General features: G+C 37.9%; 3 protein-coding genes across 3 annotated transcripts in view; 2 read left to right on the top strand and 1 right to left on the bottom strand.

Annotated features, from left to right (window-relative positions):
* LOC131008566 (uncharacterized) overlaps nucleotides 1-16,642 on the bottom strand; it is a 590,934-nt gene that overhangs the window by 205,755 nt on the left and 368,537 nt on the right. The gene's annotated exons all lie outside the window — the stretch shown is intronic.
* Nucleotides 5,749-10,459, top strand: LOC131008595 (zinc finger protein VAR3, chloroplastic). Its single transcript, XM_057935527.1, has 6 exons — nucleotides 5,749-6,305; nucleotides 6,393-6,510; nucleotides 6,621-6,973; nucleotides 9,002-9,130; nucleotides 9,810-9,908; nucleotides 9,994-10,459. The coding sequence occupies exons 1-6, from the start codon at nucleotides 5,929-5,931 to the stop codon at nucleotides 10,100-10,102; spliced, it is 1,185 nt and encodes a 394-aa protein (XP_057791510.1). The 5' UTR covers nucleotides 5,749-5,928; the 3' UTR covers nucleotides 10,103-10,459.
* On the top strand, nucleotides 10,726-16,444 carry LOC131008573 (ERAD-associated E3 ubiquitin-protein ligase component HRD3A). The gene is made up of 6 exons (XM_057935500.1): nucleotides 10,726-11,667; nucleotides 13,370-13,861; nucleotides 14,037-14,252; nucleotides 14,504-14,827; nucleotides 14,976-15,218; nucleotides 15,937-16,444. Exons 1-6 carry the CDS (start codon nucleotides 11,122-11,124, stop codon nucleotides 16,153-16,155), a joined length of 2,040 nt encoding a protein of 679 aa, XP_057791483.1. The 5' UTR covers nucleotides 10,726-11,121; the 3' UTR covers nucleotides 16,156-16,444.

The following is a 16,642-nucleotide window of genomic DNA, read 5'->3' as shown; positions in this document are numbered from 1 at the left end:
TCATTATCGAGTATAATTTATATTATTCCATCTCAATTCTTAATAGTAACAATCAAGCTGGATCTCATTATCTGAATACGAAACACTTCCCAAGCAGTCACAATGAAAGCAAAGACATAAAACCCTAACCCTAAACAGTAAATACGATCGGTCATTCCAGTGCCTTCTTCTTCGTAGACGCGGGCGGCGTATGAGTTGCTGTTGATGTCCTCATTGGCACCGAGTACTCGCACGGAAGCGTAAGGATTCAGATCCGGCCCTTCATCGCCTGGTGTACGGCGCCCTTATTGAGGGGGGAAAAAGGTTGGGGAATATTACTAATTAATTCTTGAGACCGATGAATGCTCTAAAGCATGCATGAGGTGGTCTTTATAAATAGACATGAGCAGCGTGATCCTAATTAGATTATGATATATTAGATATATTCTAATAAGATTTAATTAATTAGTAAATAGTTGAATTATGGAATTAATTAATTAAACATAAAAGAAATGCCCGGCCATTAATCTAGGGTTACAGGCGGTTTTGTTCCTGCATCGAGTCTGCATACACATGGATACTTTAATAGTGTACACGTGGATACCTTAATAGTGAATTTAAATGCAGGAAATCATTACGCTCGTTTACTACACAACAACAATTAAATTTTTTACATATAATGTAATTGTAAATTTAGATTTTATCCTTAATTGTATTTCCGCTGCATACTATAAAAATTAATGCATTCGCTGTTAAAATTAATGCATTTAAAAAAATAAAAAAAATGCTCTCTTCAGGATTCGAACCTATGATCTGCATTCATCCAACAAGATGATGCCAATAATATAATGTATCCACCGTAGATTTTGATGATCGAATGACTGAAAATGGTTATTCGTTCTTCTTTTATTTAGTGGTTCTTTCTTGAACCTCTCCTTATATATATATATTTCCGTATGAATGCGCTGATCGACTTTTGATTTTGTTTGATTATACTATTTGATACTTTATGTGGTTGGTAAACCTATTGTTTTATGTTTGTATAGCTCCATGTACATACTTTATGTGGTTGGTACACCTATTGTTTTATGTTTGTATAGCTCCATATACATTACCTTATACATGTACACATTGATTTGTGTATGTTAGAAAGTTAGAATATGGGCGAGAAACAACTGGTTGCCAATTCCCCCAAAAAGATTTGAGGATTTGACAAGATGCGGTCCTATCTATTTTATGTTTATTTTAAGAACGAAATTACCACGTTGCATGCATTGTAAAATAGTAATAGTTGATCCTTGTTTATTAAATTGATTTTCTTATATATTTTTTCTTCATTTTCAACTTTGTATGCTTCAATTTAATTTTGTGATTATTAACTAGAGTTTATTTTATTCCATCAATTTAGGTATATTTTTATCATTTAATTTCACTTTTATTAGCTAATAATAGGTTGATAAATTCAAAGTCATGGTATATACCTTTTTTTAAATATTTTTTTGAAATAAAAATCAAATATAATTCATAGTATTATAATAAATTTTATTTTTTTTATAAAAATAATAGATATAAGCATGAGACATAGTGACACACATAAAATTGTGGGACACTAGATCTCATTCCTTTAAAAAAACATACGCGGGCATGTACAAACAAGCGTGTGTAATGAAATATATTTGAACTTTTCATAATTTTTTTAAAATTGGTGTATAATGAAATATTATTAAATAAAATTTTATTGAAACGAAAAACCAAAAAACCCTTGAAAGCACAAGAAGCAGACTAAGGGCCGAGCCTCACTAAAACCTAACTAAGGAAAACCCGGGAGGGAAAAGCCTTAGTTAGGAAAAAGAGTACTCGTCTAAGAAACCCTGTTAACGAGCTGAGTTGAGATTATTTCAGAAACTTCGGCCGAACCATCGTCCCTAAATAACCCCGGCTCATTAACAGAAAAAAACGGAGAATAAATCCAACAATTCGAAAGATAACAACCGAAGAAAGCAGCCAAAACCAAGCAAAAATGACGCCAAAGAGGGTCTTGAAGAAGATAGAAACAGCCCCTGTAGTGCAAAGGGGCAGTAACACCATTCATGCCCACTAACTGTTCGACCAAAAGACCTAAAGGAGAAGAACAACCAAGAACAAAGAGATGCAGCCAAGTACTACCACCAGCAGAAAGTCGAAGATTCCCATAAGAAAAAATTATGAAAAACCAGGAGCAACAGCCAAAGGGATGATGCAAAAGCTCCTCACGGAGCCGAACACGACATATCAACGACCAGAACTTGTCGGTTCGAAAATCTCGATGCCGGTAAGCAATATTTCTAACTGCAGAGCTACCACAAAGGCACCACACATCCGGACCCAGTTTTGAGCTCACCCAAGAACTGTAAAAAGCACCGGGAAAATGCCCGAAAAACCTCCTATCCTTAGCGACCCAAAAACTCTTATAAAACCACCACCCGAGGCGCTTCACCACCTGATCACTCAAGCCCTTGTGGTGCAGCTGAACTGCCACGCCAAGAGCCCCCACCAACTGTTCGACCGAAAGCCCTGAAGGCAGCCTAGTACTCCCACCAGCTGTTTTACGAAAAATCCAGGAAGAAGAAAACCTGAAAATCCAGGAATAATGAAATATATATATTTAAACTTTTCATATATTTTTTTTAAAATTGATGTATAAATATTTGCGTAGAGGCTAAATAATAAATATAAAATCACCCTTTTAAATTAGCATGAAATAATAACTGGACCGGAAGGCCCAAAACCAAATGACAAATTGGGTTGATAAATAATTTTGAACATATATGTTGTTGTTGTTGTTTTTATATATATAGTTGCGCCAAAATAAAAACCATTCTTATTCTATAAAATAAGAACCAAGATAGACCCTTATTTTTTACAATCGAACGGCCATAATTTTATGAACCTATGAACGTATGAATATATGAACCTATGAACGTATTATCAGAGCCTATGAATCTATGAATCTATGAACGTATGAACCTATGAATATATATTAATCAGAGCCGTTAAGCATCTTAATATCTACAGATAGAATCTATTCTTATTTTATAGACTAATAACAGTTTTCTGTATAGCGGCACATATATATATCTAATTTATTAGATTTAACTAAACTACGACTGCGAGTGTTTCTACTCCGTCCCAGGCGGTTTATACTTCTTCGCCACCTTGTGCAGACTGCACAAGCCGCACACATATATAGATATATATTACACATCGGAATTATATCTACATATATTGATCGCTTGTATAAACGGGTATTTCAGTGAAAACAGACTCATTTCGGGGTTGCGCTCACTGTGAGTGAGTTTTTTATATTCACGATGTTTTTATGCAACATTTTTTTCTCTCTTGTTTTGCTTTCTGTTGGTGATTTCTTATCCGATTCCTACATTCTCGCATGGCCTCAGTGCCTCCGCGCGTCGGGGCGGCCGCCTTTGGCCGACGAGGAGCGCATACACAAAAATCTTACAGAGACGCACATATTGGTGCGCTTCAGCGTCGCCTTGCCTACAGCGATTTTTACAAAATTATTTTGTAAAACCTAGGGTTCATGCAATGGCTATTTTTTTTCTTCGTAATTTGGTAATTTTGTTCTTCGTGATTGTGATGTTTGGTTTGGGATGAGTTATTGATTGTAGATTTTTTTTTCTTATAGGGAACCTTGTTAACTTTTGACGGGCAAGATGGCTCATCCAGGTGGCGGCGCTGAAGCGCATGCTCGGTTCAAGCAGTATGAGTACAGAGCAAACTCGAGTCTTGTCCTTACCACGGACTCTCGACCTCGTGACACCCATGAGCCAAGTGGGGGAAGATTGACCCAAAATTCTTTGGTGACAAGGCGTACAGAGATAAACCTCATGAGTTGGAGGAGAAGCTTAAGAAATCTAGAAAGAAGGAGCGGAAGCCTGCCCTTGATTCTGCTCCAACTAGGATCAAGAAGAGGCGACTTCAGGAGGAGAGTGTCCTCACCTCGTCGGATGATGGTGTTTACCAGCCCAAGACCAAGGAAACAAGAGATGCCTATGAAGACATGCTCAGTGCTATTCAGCAACAACTGGGTGGGCAGCCGTTGAACATTGTCAGTGGTGCTGCATGCTGATGAGATTTTGGCTGTTCTCAAGAATGAGACCATCAAGAATCCTGAGAAGAAAAAAAAGATTGAGAAGTTGTTGAACCCCATAACTAGCACTACTTTTGATTATCTAGTTTCCTGTTTCCATTGGGAAATGCATTACTGATTACCATGATGGTACCGACGCTGGTGATACTGCTGTTAATGGAGATGATGGCCTTGACGACGATGTTGGTGTTGCTGTTGAGTTTGAGGAGAATGAAGAGGAGGAGGAGAGTGATCTGGATATGGTACCCGGGGATGAAGAGGATGACGATGATATAACTGAAGTAGATGGTTCTGGGGCCATGCAGATGGGTGGGATTGATGACGATGAGGAACAGGAAGCTATGGAGGGAATGACATTGAACGTGCAGGATATTGATCACTCAGGCTTATGACCAGAAGACTGATCCGCAACAGAGCCAGAAACTCGCTGAAGAGGTTCTTAAAATCCTTGCCGAAGGTGACGTTGAGACAAAGCTGTTGGTGCATCTACAGTTTGATAAGTTTAGTCTTATCAAATTTTTGATGCGTAACCGGTTGAAAGTAGTGTGGTGCACCCGTCTGGCAAGGGCTGAAGACTAGAAGAGAAAGGAGATTGAAGAAGAAATGATAGGTCTAGGGTCAGATCTTGCTGCCATCCTGGCGCAGTTGGATGCCACTAGAGCGACTGCCATGGAGAGGCAAAAGAACTTGGAGAAAAGCATTAGGGAGGAGGCTCGCCGACTCAAGGACAAAACTGGTGGAGATGGTGCTGGGATCTGGTTGATAGAGATTCGGATGGTGTTTGGTTAACGGGACAGCGGCAACGTCTTGACCTTGACAACCTTGCCTTTCAACAAGGTGGCTTGCTTATGGCCAACAAAAAATGTGAGCTTCCAGTGGGTTCTCTAACCAACCATTACAAAGATTTCAGTATGTCGGGATTACAGTAAAGAAACCATTACAAAGATTTCAATTGATGAATGATGTTTGCTATGAAATATATAAGGGGAGTATGTATTATGGTGCGACCCTCAAATAGTAAAAAATTGGTTTATTGTTGGAGGAGATGTTAGATAAAAAAGTAGGTGAGCTTGTAAAGTTGATGTGACAGTGATGTGTCAATTTGAAAACTAGAAATTACTGGGATCATTGTTGGAGGCAGGTTCAAGAGAAGTGTCATTCTAAATATGTTGAAACACTGTAAGTTATTTTTTAGAATTTTTGGATACTATATAAAAAAGTCAAAGATGAAGTGGCTCATTTTACGCTATATGATGAATTAGTCGATCATATGTGGGAGAAATTTTCTGATTTAGAAAATTAATTGCTATTATTATGTAATTTATGCTTTGACAAGTATTATGTAATGTTTAATTCTAAGCAAAAATATTATGTAATGTTAGTTTTTATGTTGTTGAAATAAATTAATCGTTTTTGGATATTTAAAAATAGTGCTTTATTAACTATTTTTTATAAAAAATATTTAAATTAAATTATATTTCATTATAATTAAATATGATTTAGCATAAATATAATTATTTATAAATATATATGACATATAATAATTAAATTGACAATATAACTGAATAATAGAAAGTATAAAAATAAAGTTGATTATTGGAGATAAAAATAAAGTTTTTATGTCAGGGTTAAACCCTTATGAGCCCCTAAACAACAGTCTCTCTCTTCTTCTTCCACTAGTATGCAGTATCCCTTAAAGCTCCATCAAAACCTTAGTCTTAAACCCTAATAAAATCTCATGTTTCCAAACCATAAATTCTACTAGTAACAATAACAGAGAGAAGAAGAAGGAAAAAGAGATGGCAGTTTCAAGATTATTCATCCTTCTAGGCCACTCAATCCTCCACAATCCTCGCAGTTTTTCACAACCCCCACTCCTCAAATTCAACATAGCATGCCTTCCTCATTCCCTCCGCCTCAAGCGCTGCATCTCCTCCGCTGTCACGCTTGATTCCGAGACTCCTGCTCTCTCCGCTGATGCCATTTCTGCTCACCCGTGGCCGGAATGGGTTAATTTCGTCGACCAATTGAAGGTCAAAGGCTACATTACTCAGAACGCCGCGGCTGCGGAAAATGGCGGGGATACGGGTGCCGAGAGCGCCGCTGTCTACAGGGAGTTGAAGTTGGTTAAGGACGCGTGTATGAGCTTTGCGCGCGACCGTTTTGACATTTTCAAGTAGCTCCATTTTTCTTTTTTGGCCTATTAGTTTGTTATGGTAATATAGCTAGTGTGTTCAAGAGAAAATTCTGTTTTGGGTTTCAGGTTATTGCCCACTTCAGATATTCAAGCGATTGTAGAGCAAGGATGTCCCAGTGTTTTCAGAAAACCTGTTAACTCAGCAAAAAGGTTGAGGGCACATCTACAAATTGATGAAGGAGATGTAAGTTTATCTTTGTGATATGTAAGTTTTTGTTTTTTCGGGAATACATTGAGGGAGTCACACTTTTATAGGATGATTTATGTTTTGGTTTGGAATTTGGATATTTGCAGGTGTGTAGTTCGTGCAGTCTTCGTAGTTCATGTGATAGAGCATATGTTTTGCTAACTGAATCTGAATCTGCTGCACGTACAGTAGATGTAGTTCGTATTTTATTGAATTTTGCATTAGATCCACTTGTTGTTTCCGGAGAAGTAGAAGATAAACCTACAGGTAGGGAGCTCGTCGAATCATCAGCGAGGAGATTGCTCTCAGAGTTGGTCGAGCTTAGCGAAACACCTCCTGACCCTGACCTTCCAAAGCCCGCCTCTGTAGTTCATCAAAAAAAGAAGCAATCTTTTGATTCATCAGATACTGAGACCTCAAAAAGTATAGATATGAAACCGGGAGATTGGGTGTGCACTGAGTAAGATATTTTCTGAAATTTTCTCTTATCACTCTTAATTTCGTTTGGTGTAATAATTTTTTATTCAAATATTATATTCTTTCTAGTCATTCATGTCTTAGATTGAATTAGCGGTTAAATTTCATCCAAATGGATACACTTTTTGTTGCACACATTTGCATTAGCTGATGATACCATATAAATTATTTTTTGTTAGTTGAACTGTACAAAAATTTTGTGCTATTGCTTAAGAACTGGTGGAACCTCTCTGATGTGGTTTCTCGTAGGTTCTTGATGCAGTGTAATTTTCTATCATTGTTAAGAGAATACAATGAATTAGTTTTTCTTCTGATGAACCTTGTGCCTATGGAGTTTTTTGAGTTATTTATATCTTAAGTGGTAAAGGATGTCATTGCTCCTTGGTTGTAGTAGAAGAATAGCATGGTTTAATGTATATGTTTTACGTAACCTCTTTTCTGAACCTCCTGCATTGGCCCTTAAACCACAATTTGCTCCGGAGGTTAAGATCTTGTTTGACATATCATAGGCTTTCTCAATGATTACATATTCTGGTGTAAAGAGCTAAACCTTGTTGCAAATTTTCTATCTGGAACTTGTCAGTAATATCAGGAGTACTGAGAGACTGCAGATTTTTGTTTACAGTCTACTGTTGTCTTTTGCTAGTGCTACCCTACTCCTCTGTCCGTTTCTTCCTGAGCAGAAAGAGAAAGAAAGTGATAAATGCTTTGTGTGTGGGTGGGGGGGGGGGGGACTATGGGAAGATGAACTGCAAGGGTCTAGGGTTTTTGACACCATGATATGTAAGTTGAGCAGCATCCAAACTGCTTGCATTCACCGACCTAGTACCTACTTGCCATTTATCAGTGATTGCTATTATTGTATGCCCTTGTAAGTCAGGGGTCTTAACTTTTTATCTTATTTCTTTCTTCTTTTTGGTAATACTTTATTAGGAAAGGATAAGTGACAACAAAGGGATGATAATAAGTTAATAACCAATAAATTTTATTGGGAAGGATGAATTGTTGCAAAGTCAGGGATATTTCAAACAAATGGTGTAATATTTGTGGAGTGAAGAGCCTAATAAACCATCTACTCGTTTTCACTATCTGAATCCCTGATTATCTGATATTAATCACTTTATCACTTAAAAGATATCTTGTGTATTACCCAGATATTGTCCGCTTCTAACAAATGATTCCAATTAAGTGCTTTACCGTAAAGCTTACAGTCTTCGGGCTTTGAGAATGTAAATGACTGATTTGCTGCATGAATTCTTTATGTTATGCTTTGTTGACTGATTTGGTGCACTAGTCTTAAAACTCCTCTATGTGCCATGAGTTCTAAGTATATCTTACGGTTAATCATGATATTTATACATATACGTGCTTCATGTAGTGATCTTCCTTTATCCATTGCCGTGCATATCATGTATGATTGGATATAGTTTAGAGTTTTTTCCTTCTCTGCATGACTTCTGTCCGAAATTACTTGTTGTACCTATAGAGTTCTGATGAAGAATCTTAGGCTGCCTGTAATCAGGTAGAGTTAGTCATGCTATTGGCTGGTGTGCTGTATTGGGCTTCTAACATGAACTTCGTATATGATAATTCTTCTTGTTGTTTAACCTTAGTTTCAGTTTTAGCTCTATTCCTAATCTGTTGGTAGCTACAGGTTCTTCTTTCATCATTGAATATGTCAGGCTCTTATGTGTTTGGACTGTTGACACCATTATGAATTCATCATTTCATCCTTTGGTGGGTTCAGTTGCAAATAAATCATTTTTGTGGACTAATAGTTCTATTCTGCTGTGCATTCTTTAAGTTTCTACTAGTGTGATAGATTAATATATTCTTCCTGTTGTTCTTGCTGCTATGCCTTTTGGTGAACTTCCTATCTGGAAGCATTTTGAGTTTATTTTGACAATTCTGATTGCTTTTGTTTCAATCTACCTAACAATTCTTCTCCTAACTCTTTTAAAGTATTGAAATCACTAGCATGACATCATGGTGCACACCCTATAAATTGTAGGTGCAATTTCATGAACTTTGCTAGAAACGTACGATGTCTCAAGTGTAAAGCAAATGGACCCAAGGCCAGTAGCATGTATACTGGTGGAGGTGGTGTTGAAATGAAAAAGGGGGATTGGAACTGCGCTCAGTAAGTGATAAGTTTCTGCTGCCTTGAAAGTCATCTTGATGATTTGATATACCAATCTTATTCAATTTGGCTATACCATTAATTTGTTATATATAATCTCACAAATATACTGCAAATACTATGATTATGAACTTATCCAGTAAAAAAATGTTTTGTCTGGTTCTCTAGTATGTCTAGTCTTGGATCTGTCTAGAAAGTTCTCTTGCAATATTTTTTTCTCAATATTTCGTATGAATTCCTCCCCCGTTCCTTTGTTAAAGCTAGGTTTCCATGCTAAGGAAAGTTAAAGGTTTTTCATGGTCGTCGGGGATTTGTAAGTCGCTCACATGTGTTGTTGTCTTGCAAAGACGCTTCTCACATATTCTTCTCTTGGCAAACTAGTGTGTCTTATGTATTAGTTTGAAGATGTAGACCCCTTCCTCCATTATATTGTCGTGGATTCTGGTTCACGGTCCATGCTTTCGACAAAGAATAATTGAACAGATCAGCATGTCTTTGTGAATAGTGCTTCAACCCAAAAAACCTGATTTGCTATCCCTGAAATAAGCTTTTTGTTGACATTAAACCATGAAGCTTTACAGTATTATCTTGCTGATGTCAATTTTCGGGTGCTTGGATATCCCTCTTTTCAGCCTTTTCTTTTGCTGGTGGTTTAATTTTCTGTCTTTCTGTGATTTAGGTGTTCCTTTATGAACTTTGCAAGCAACAAGCAGTGTTTCCGCTGTCAAGGACCACGTCCCAAGAGGCAACTAAAACCTGGGGACTGGGAATGCCCCAAGTAAGTCCAGTTTATTGCAGATACATTTAGCCTTGTGTTTTGACCGATGAGGTTGATTTCTAACGCGTTGTTTTCCTACTTGCAGGTGCGATTTCTTGAATTTTAGTCGTAACACCGTCTGCAAATCATGCAATCGCGAACGCCCACTAGAGTCTGGAGTGCAAGATGTGTTACATACAAGGAAGCCTTACTAAGTCCATTTTAGAATTGCTTATGCAGAATACAACTTCTGAAGATGGTTTTTGTTCTTGGCTCTAAGGTGATATATTCCTGCAAGGTTTAATGTTGGTATTCTTTTCAGATAGTCTTTTTTCTACATGTGTTTTTCCTCTGTGGATTTATTACATGGTGTAATAAAAGATGAGTCCTTCCAGAAGAAAATACTAAGTAGTATATAGTCGATTGATAAGTTTCTGTGTTCTTAAATTGAACAACCCAACTTCTGGTAGCTCCACCCTCCCTAGTATGCTTGGGGGTGGGGGAGGGGGTGCGGCCACCCATATTTTATGGGTTAATGATCAGATATGCCCTAGTTTGAGTGGTTTTATCAATTCTATTTATTTTTTCTTGTATCAATTTTATCATCGAAGCTTGGCATTTCTTTGTTAAGTTAGGGCGAATAAAGTAGAGCAAAAAGCTTCCTGTTACAAACCAATGAAGCCATGAGTCGAGTTACCTATGGTAGAAAGACAAACTTTAAAGGACTTTTCTTTAAAAGCTTGCCAGTAGAACCTTCCAAATCTTGATAAACATTAATTAATTAAGTGAAGCAAAAGTTTATTAATTGAATATTACATTCGCACTTAAGAAACAATTTAGTAAAGCAAGCAAAATTGATTAGCGTTGCCTCTAACTCTAAGCTAAGGCCATCACGCCGCTTTCAATTTCCCAATTTGTTTCACCGAATCCTGAACTTGAGTTTAGATTCGTGCATCAAATTGTTATATTGTTGTTGTGGCACAACACTCTATCGGCGATCTCACTCCTTCAAGTCTCATGTATGGAAACAAAAATATGTACTATTGCCTTTAGACTAAATACAACATCTTCTTGAAGCTGCAACATTGATGATGTGTCATATCCTAATTGGTGGATAGAAACAACGTTGACGCGGTACACCTCGACATAAATTTACCTCCGTTTCCTTTCACATCCCACTTGCCCATATACAATACCAACACATCGTATACTACTCCTACTTGCTTGTCCGGAAATGTTCTGCCGGAAAACCCTCCATCTGAGCTGCGCTCTTCTGCTTCTCGCCCTCCTGCCCGCCGCCACTCTCGCCCGCCCATTCGTTCTCGTCCTCTCCCAGGACGACCTCTCCGACCCCGCCGCCGCCGCCGCCGCCAATCTCCCCGACGATCTTTCCGATTTCGACGACTTCCCCGATTCCGAATCGAAGCCCGACTGGGTCCTCGATCCCGGCTCCTGGTCCCCTCTTTTTGAGCCTGATCCCAATTCCAAAATCCCCAGCCCTAATGATGACGACGAGGTAATTTACTACAATGGGGTCAGCAAAATGGTGGAGGCGGCGAGCATAGGGGAATTTAGGGTTATTGATGAGGCGGTCGCGGAGATCGAGGCGGCTTCCTCTCTGGGGCATCCGCATGGCCAGTCGGTGATGGGCTTTTTGTATAGCATGGGGATTGGGAGGGAAAGGAGCGACGCCAAAGCATTCTTGCATCACTATTTTGCTGCGCAGGGTGGAAATATGCAGTCTAAGATGGCCTTGGCATACACTTACTATCGCCAAGAAGTAAGGTTTCTATTTTTGTTTTAAATTTTAAAAATTTGTTGAAATTTCACTTCCAGCTTGATGTGAATTGGAGGACCTTTGGTAGCATCAGCCTTCATTTTTAGATGTGAATGATAGTTGTAGTCTTGATAAAACTATTGTGTTTTTGCCCTTCTTTGACTGTTGGTGACTTGATGGATTAATTATTGGGCTTCGACTTTGAGGGGAGGCATGGAAGTTAGCCCCTTAACTTTTGTGAGCAGCCATCATTTGGTATTAAGTCTCTGGACCAGAATGAGATGAGTTGCTTCCACCCTTTCATTCCCTGGTAGCTAGTGGGCAATAAATAATGCGTAAGTATTAAGTCCATATAGGTATCATAAAAAAACATTATTTGTTTCACCACTATGTGAGTTTAGCGAGTGAAGTGAAGATGGAGGTGGGATGATAACAAAGGCACTTCATCTTGTGTATATATGAAAGTAATATAGTTTGGAGTGTTTAATTGGAAATTCCGAGTATAGCTGTTTCATGTCAGTTTTGTGCTCATGAATTTCCCTTCTTGATCTCCTATAAAACGACATAGATGATAATCTTCTTATAATGTACTTACCTAGAATTTGGTAAGGATGGAAGACCTAATCCCTCTTCCTGACTGAAGAAAGTTGTTTCAGTCGATATTGACATATTCATGTATTATTGGAAGTGTGTTATACCAGTAGCTTTAAAATGTGTGATAAGTTGTTAAGTTGACACCACTTAAATTGGAGATGCAATATCTATAAAAAGTCATTATGGAGCAAACTTTCATGCTGTATGGATGCTGGTTGACTTGAAAGGGGAACGTGAAATTACAAATTGCTTGAATTTCAGGTGTCTATAGTTTCACTTTGTACAATAAAGGTTCAGTGCTATTAGTTATCACATCATTGGTATTGAGGGAAGTAGTTCTGGTCAGGATCAAAGAAGTGTTTCTCAGTTGAGATAGTTATATTCCATGGTTGAAATAATTAAAGACTGTTGGATTATCCTTGATATGTGTTCTTTTCTTTTTTCCAATAATTCACTTGATAATGACACAATAACACGGCAAAATGTAAACAGAGGTGAAGGCATGATTTATGCTTATGAAATCCTACTGATGTTTCAATAATGGAAATGTTATTTATATTGTTTGAATATAAATACTCCCCCCGTCCATGATAAAACTTTATACTTTTCCTTTTTGGGTCGTCCACATAAAAACTTTCTATTCTATTTTTGGACTATACCGCCACTTATAATACCTCATTTACCTTCAATTTTTCACCACACCCAATACAAATTAAAACAACAAAACACATTTTCATCACCCCCAATACACTCAAGTACTCAACAACCTCGGCTTAAAACCCGTGCCACTCCCTCCTAGGAAGTTTTATCATGGACGGAGGGAGTATTTTATTTTGAATAAAAAAAAGTGAAATCATAATTTTCCTCTTTTAAGATAGAGTAGTATTTCAACAATTAAATTCATACCATGACATTCTTAGATATCTAGGAGAAAAACATATAATGATTAATGAATGAAAAGAAGACATATTTTTCTTAATGAAGAACAAACCAGAAATGAAAGAGAAAGAAAAGATTAAGTTGCAAAGTGGCTATTCAAGAGCAATCTATTAATGTAAGTCATAGTTGATACTATTCGTTATTGGTTTAATCCATGTTTATCTCGGTGCAGATGCATGAAAAAGCAGTTAAACTGTATGCTGAACTGGCAGAGGTAGCAGTGAATAGTTTTCTTATTTCAAAGGATTCGCCTGTTATTGAACCAGTCAGAATCCACACTGGTGCTGAGGAAAATAAAGAAGCTCTTAGGAAGTCTAGAGGAGAGGATGATGAAGATTTCCAGATTTTGGAATATCAGGCTCAAAAAGGCAATGCAGGAGCTATGTACAAAATTGGAATATTTTATTACTTTGGGTTGAGAGGTGTGAGGCGCGATCATCCTAAGGCATTACGGTGGTTCTCAAAGGCAGTAGAGAAGGGAGAGCCTAGGTCAATGGAACTTCTTGGGGAGATATATGCTAGAGGTGCTGGGGTTGAACGTAACTATACTAAGGCTTTAGAATGGCTTACCCTGGCATCAAAGCAACAACTTTATTCAGCTTACAATGGCATGGGATATTTATATGTAAAGGGTTATGGAGTGGAGAAAAAGAACTACACCAAGGTATTGCCTCATCTTAGTTCATTGTTTTCTCATGCTTGCCTTCTATTAATTTTTTGGTCTTTCTTCCAATCTTTTCTCTTTAGCATGCTGTTCACAGAGAGTTTTTTTTTTTTTTTAAAAGCGAACTTCACAGAGAGCTTTGACATGTTATTTATGCTCCAAACTTTTTTTATAGGCGAAAGAATACTTTGATAAAGCTGCTGAGAACGAAGAACCTTGTGGGTTCTACAACCTTGGTGTGATGTATTTAAAGGGACTTGGGGTTAAGCGGGACTTGAAGATAGCAACAAAGTACTTTGCACTGGCTGCTAATGCAGGTCAGCCAAAAGCATTTTACCAATTAGCAAAGATGTTTCACACCGGTGTGGGTCTAAAGAAGAATCTTCATATGGTAAGAATTAAGACTATACTTTCTCTCATCCTGGCCTAAAGTATGGTTATCTTTCTGTCCATTTTCTGACAACATTAAAGAGTTTTAGGGCCCTGACTGGCCAATTAGTGCTTCAATTCCATTTCCTCTTTACATTATCTCTGCTGGTGGAGTACATCGATCTTTCTCTTCTTGAGTGCATCTTGTTTCTTTTTTGCAAATACCAAGTTATTTTGGTGCAAGTAGTAATTTTATTCTGCATTTCATTTCAGGCAACAGCACTATACAAACTAGTTGCGGAGCGTGGGCCATGGAGTTCGTTGTCTAGATGGGCACTGGAGTCATATCTGAAAGGTGATATTGGCAAAGCATTCCTTTTGTATTCAAGAATGGCAGAGATAGGGTATGAAGTCGCGCAAAGTAATGCTGCTTGGATTTTGGACAAGTATGGGGAGCGCAGTATGTGCATGGGGGTGTCTGGGCACTGCACTGATGCTGAAAGGCATCAACGTGCTCATGTGCTATGGTGGCGAGCTTCCGAGCAGGGAAATGAACATGCTGCTTTGCTGATAGGGGATGCATATTACTATGGTCGAGTATGTAATGGCATTTAAAATTCTATATATGTCATCAATAAGGATTTATTGTGATACCCCTTAGACATCTTCTTCCTTAAGATAAATGCATCTACAGGGCTCTCAAGAGTTTATGTACACTTATTCTCCTCACTCTTGTATTCTGCAGGGTACAGAACGGGATTTTGACCGTGCTGCTGAAGCCTATATGCATGCTAAATCTCAGTCCAATGCCCAGGCCATGTTCAACCTGGGATACATGCATGAGCATGGGTTGGGACTACCATTGGATCTTCACCTTGCCAAGCGTTACTATGATCAAGCCTTAGAAGTTGATCCTGCTGCAAAGTTACCTGTATCACTAGCCCTTGCCGGTCTGTGGATCAGAAGAAATCATGCCAACAGTTTCCTCGTGAGTCTTTATCTTCTTTCATCTGTGTTGACCTTTTAGCTGTCCTTGTTTTCATATTGTCCTGTGATATGGAGCTGAACATGGCTTCATGTTTCTTGTTAGATACAGAACAATTTATAATGACATCAATGTGATTACCCCCCCTCTTTTCCTAATTATTCTCTTTTGGTTTACCTTGGATATCTAAGTTTTGGTTTTGGCAAAAAGTATTTTGTCCTGCATGAATTTATGTGCTGTCGTTAGTGCAAGGTCACCTTGGAAGTTCAATCTCAGAAATACAAAATTATTCTTTTTTTGGTTTACTCTGGATATCTAAGATTTGATTTTGGCAAAAAGTATTTTGTAATATGATTAAAAGTTGGTCAATATTAGTAAGCATACCAGTAATAGCTGTGGTTACATATGAACATAGCTGTCCTTTGCTACTATTCTCGAATGGTGTTGTGTTAATGGATTTACTCTTTACTGCCTGCATTTATTTTGTAAACTTAACTTTTAGTTTTGTGATCCAGTGAGGCTTATGAGTCGAGTCTACTTATTAATGACAAATAGCACAGCTGTGGTTTGATGACAATGCTGGAGTTATGTCTGCTCTTCTGTTTTGTGCATGCATGTGATGTTTAGTGAATACAGATCTTTTCCTTTCTAGAATTTGATTATTTGTGATCAATGCTTTTGGTTCTGTTGGGAATGTGCCTAATTTGTTGTGTTTCTTCAGGTTGGTATGATTGATTCCCTTCCGGAAGTTTATCCAAAAGTAGAGGCTTGGGTGGAGAATGTGATCATGGAGGAAGGTAATGCAACAATTTTGACGCTGTTCGTCTGCCTCCTCACAGTTCTTTACCTAAGGGAGCGGCAAAGAAGACATGCTGCTGTCGGTGACGTGCCCCCACATCAGCAGCCCGGCGAACAGGCTGCTGCACCTCTAGTTAATTGATCGTGTTGTCTTGTCTGTGTAAAAAGGAAGGGTGGGATGTGGTTTTTCTGGCCCAGAAGTGCCTGATTCTTTTGCAGGAAAATGTATAGGAGTTTGATTGTGCATGAGCTTGGTCACAGAGTCATTTTTTCTCTTATGCTTTGTTGTAAAATAGAGGTGGCTTACCTTGGTGAAAACGAACGTAGATTTTAGCTCTAGAGAAATATATAACCCAGCAGATAGATATTCTTATTTACGGTCTTTATCAATAAAACAACTAAAAAAAGGAAAGAATTGATATTTGCAGTGATTTGTGCGTCGCAACAGTGTGTGTTTTTTTTTGTTGATAAATTTATTAGGGTGCTTTTACTTTGATGGAAAATGAGTGAAAAAGTATATTTTCATTTATTTTTTATCATTTTCTCATGTTTATTATTCCCTTTGTCCATCAATTCATGTCCTATTTTTTTTTTCGTCCATCCATTAATTTTTAATTGGTAGGTCCCAC

The sequence above is a fragment of the Salvia miltiorrhiza genome, chromosome 2, assembly GCF_028751815.1.
Source record: "Salvia miltiorrhiza cultivar Shanhuang (shh) chromosome 2, IMPLAD_Smil_shh, whole genome shotgun sequence".
Lineage (NCBI taxonomy): Eukaryota > Viridiplantae > Streptophyta > Magnoliopsida > Lamiales > Lamiaceae > Salvia > Salvia miltiorrhiza.
Note: the sequence above shows the minus strand (reverse complement) of the source record. Positions and strands in the feature narration are given on the sequence as shown.

Coding starts and splice junctions, on each gene's coding strand:
- LOC131008595 (XM_057935527.1), top strand. CDS start 5,929: ATGGCAGTTTCAAGATTATTCATCCTTCTAGGCCACTCAATCCTCCAC. Junction 6,511..6,620: donor TACAAATTGATGAAGGAGAT/GTAAGTTTATCT, acceptor GGATATTTGCAG/GTGTGTAGTTCGTGCAGTCT. Junction 6,974..9,001: donor GGAGATTGGGTGTGCACTGA/GTAAGATATTTT, acceptor TATAAATTGTAG/GTGCAATTTCATGAACTTTG.
- LOC131008573 (XM_057935500.1), top strand. CDS start 11,122: ATGTTCTGCCGGAAAACCCTCCATCTGAGCTGCGCTCTTCTGCTTCTC. Junction 11,668..13,369: donor ACACTTACTATCGCCAAGAA/GTAAGGTTTCTA, acceptor ATCTCGGTGCAG/ATGCATGAAAAAGCAGTTAA. Junction 14,253..14,503: donor TAAAGAAGAATCTTCATATG/GTAAGAATTAAG, acceptor ATTTCATTTCAG/GCAACAGCACTATACAAACT.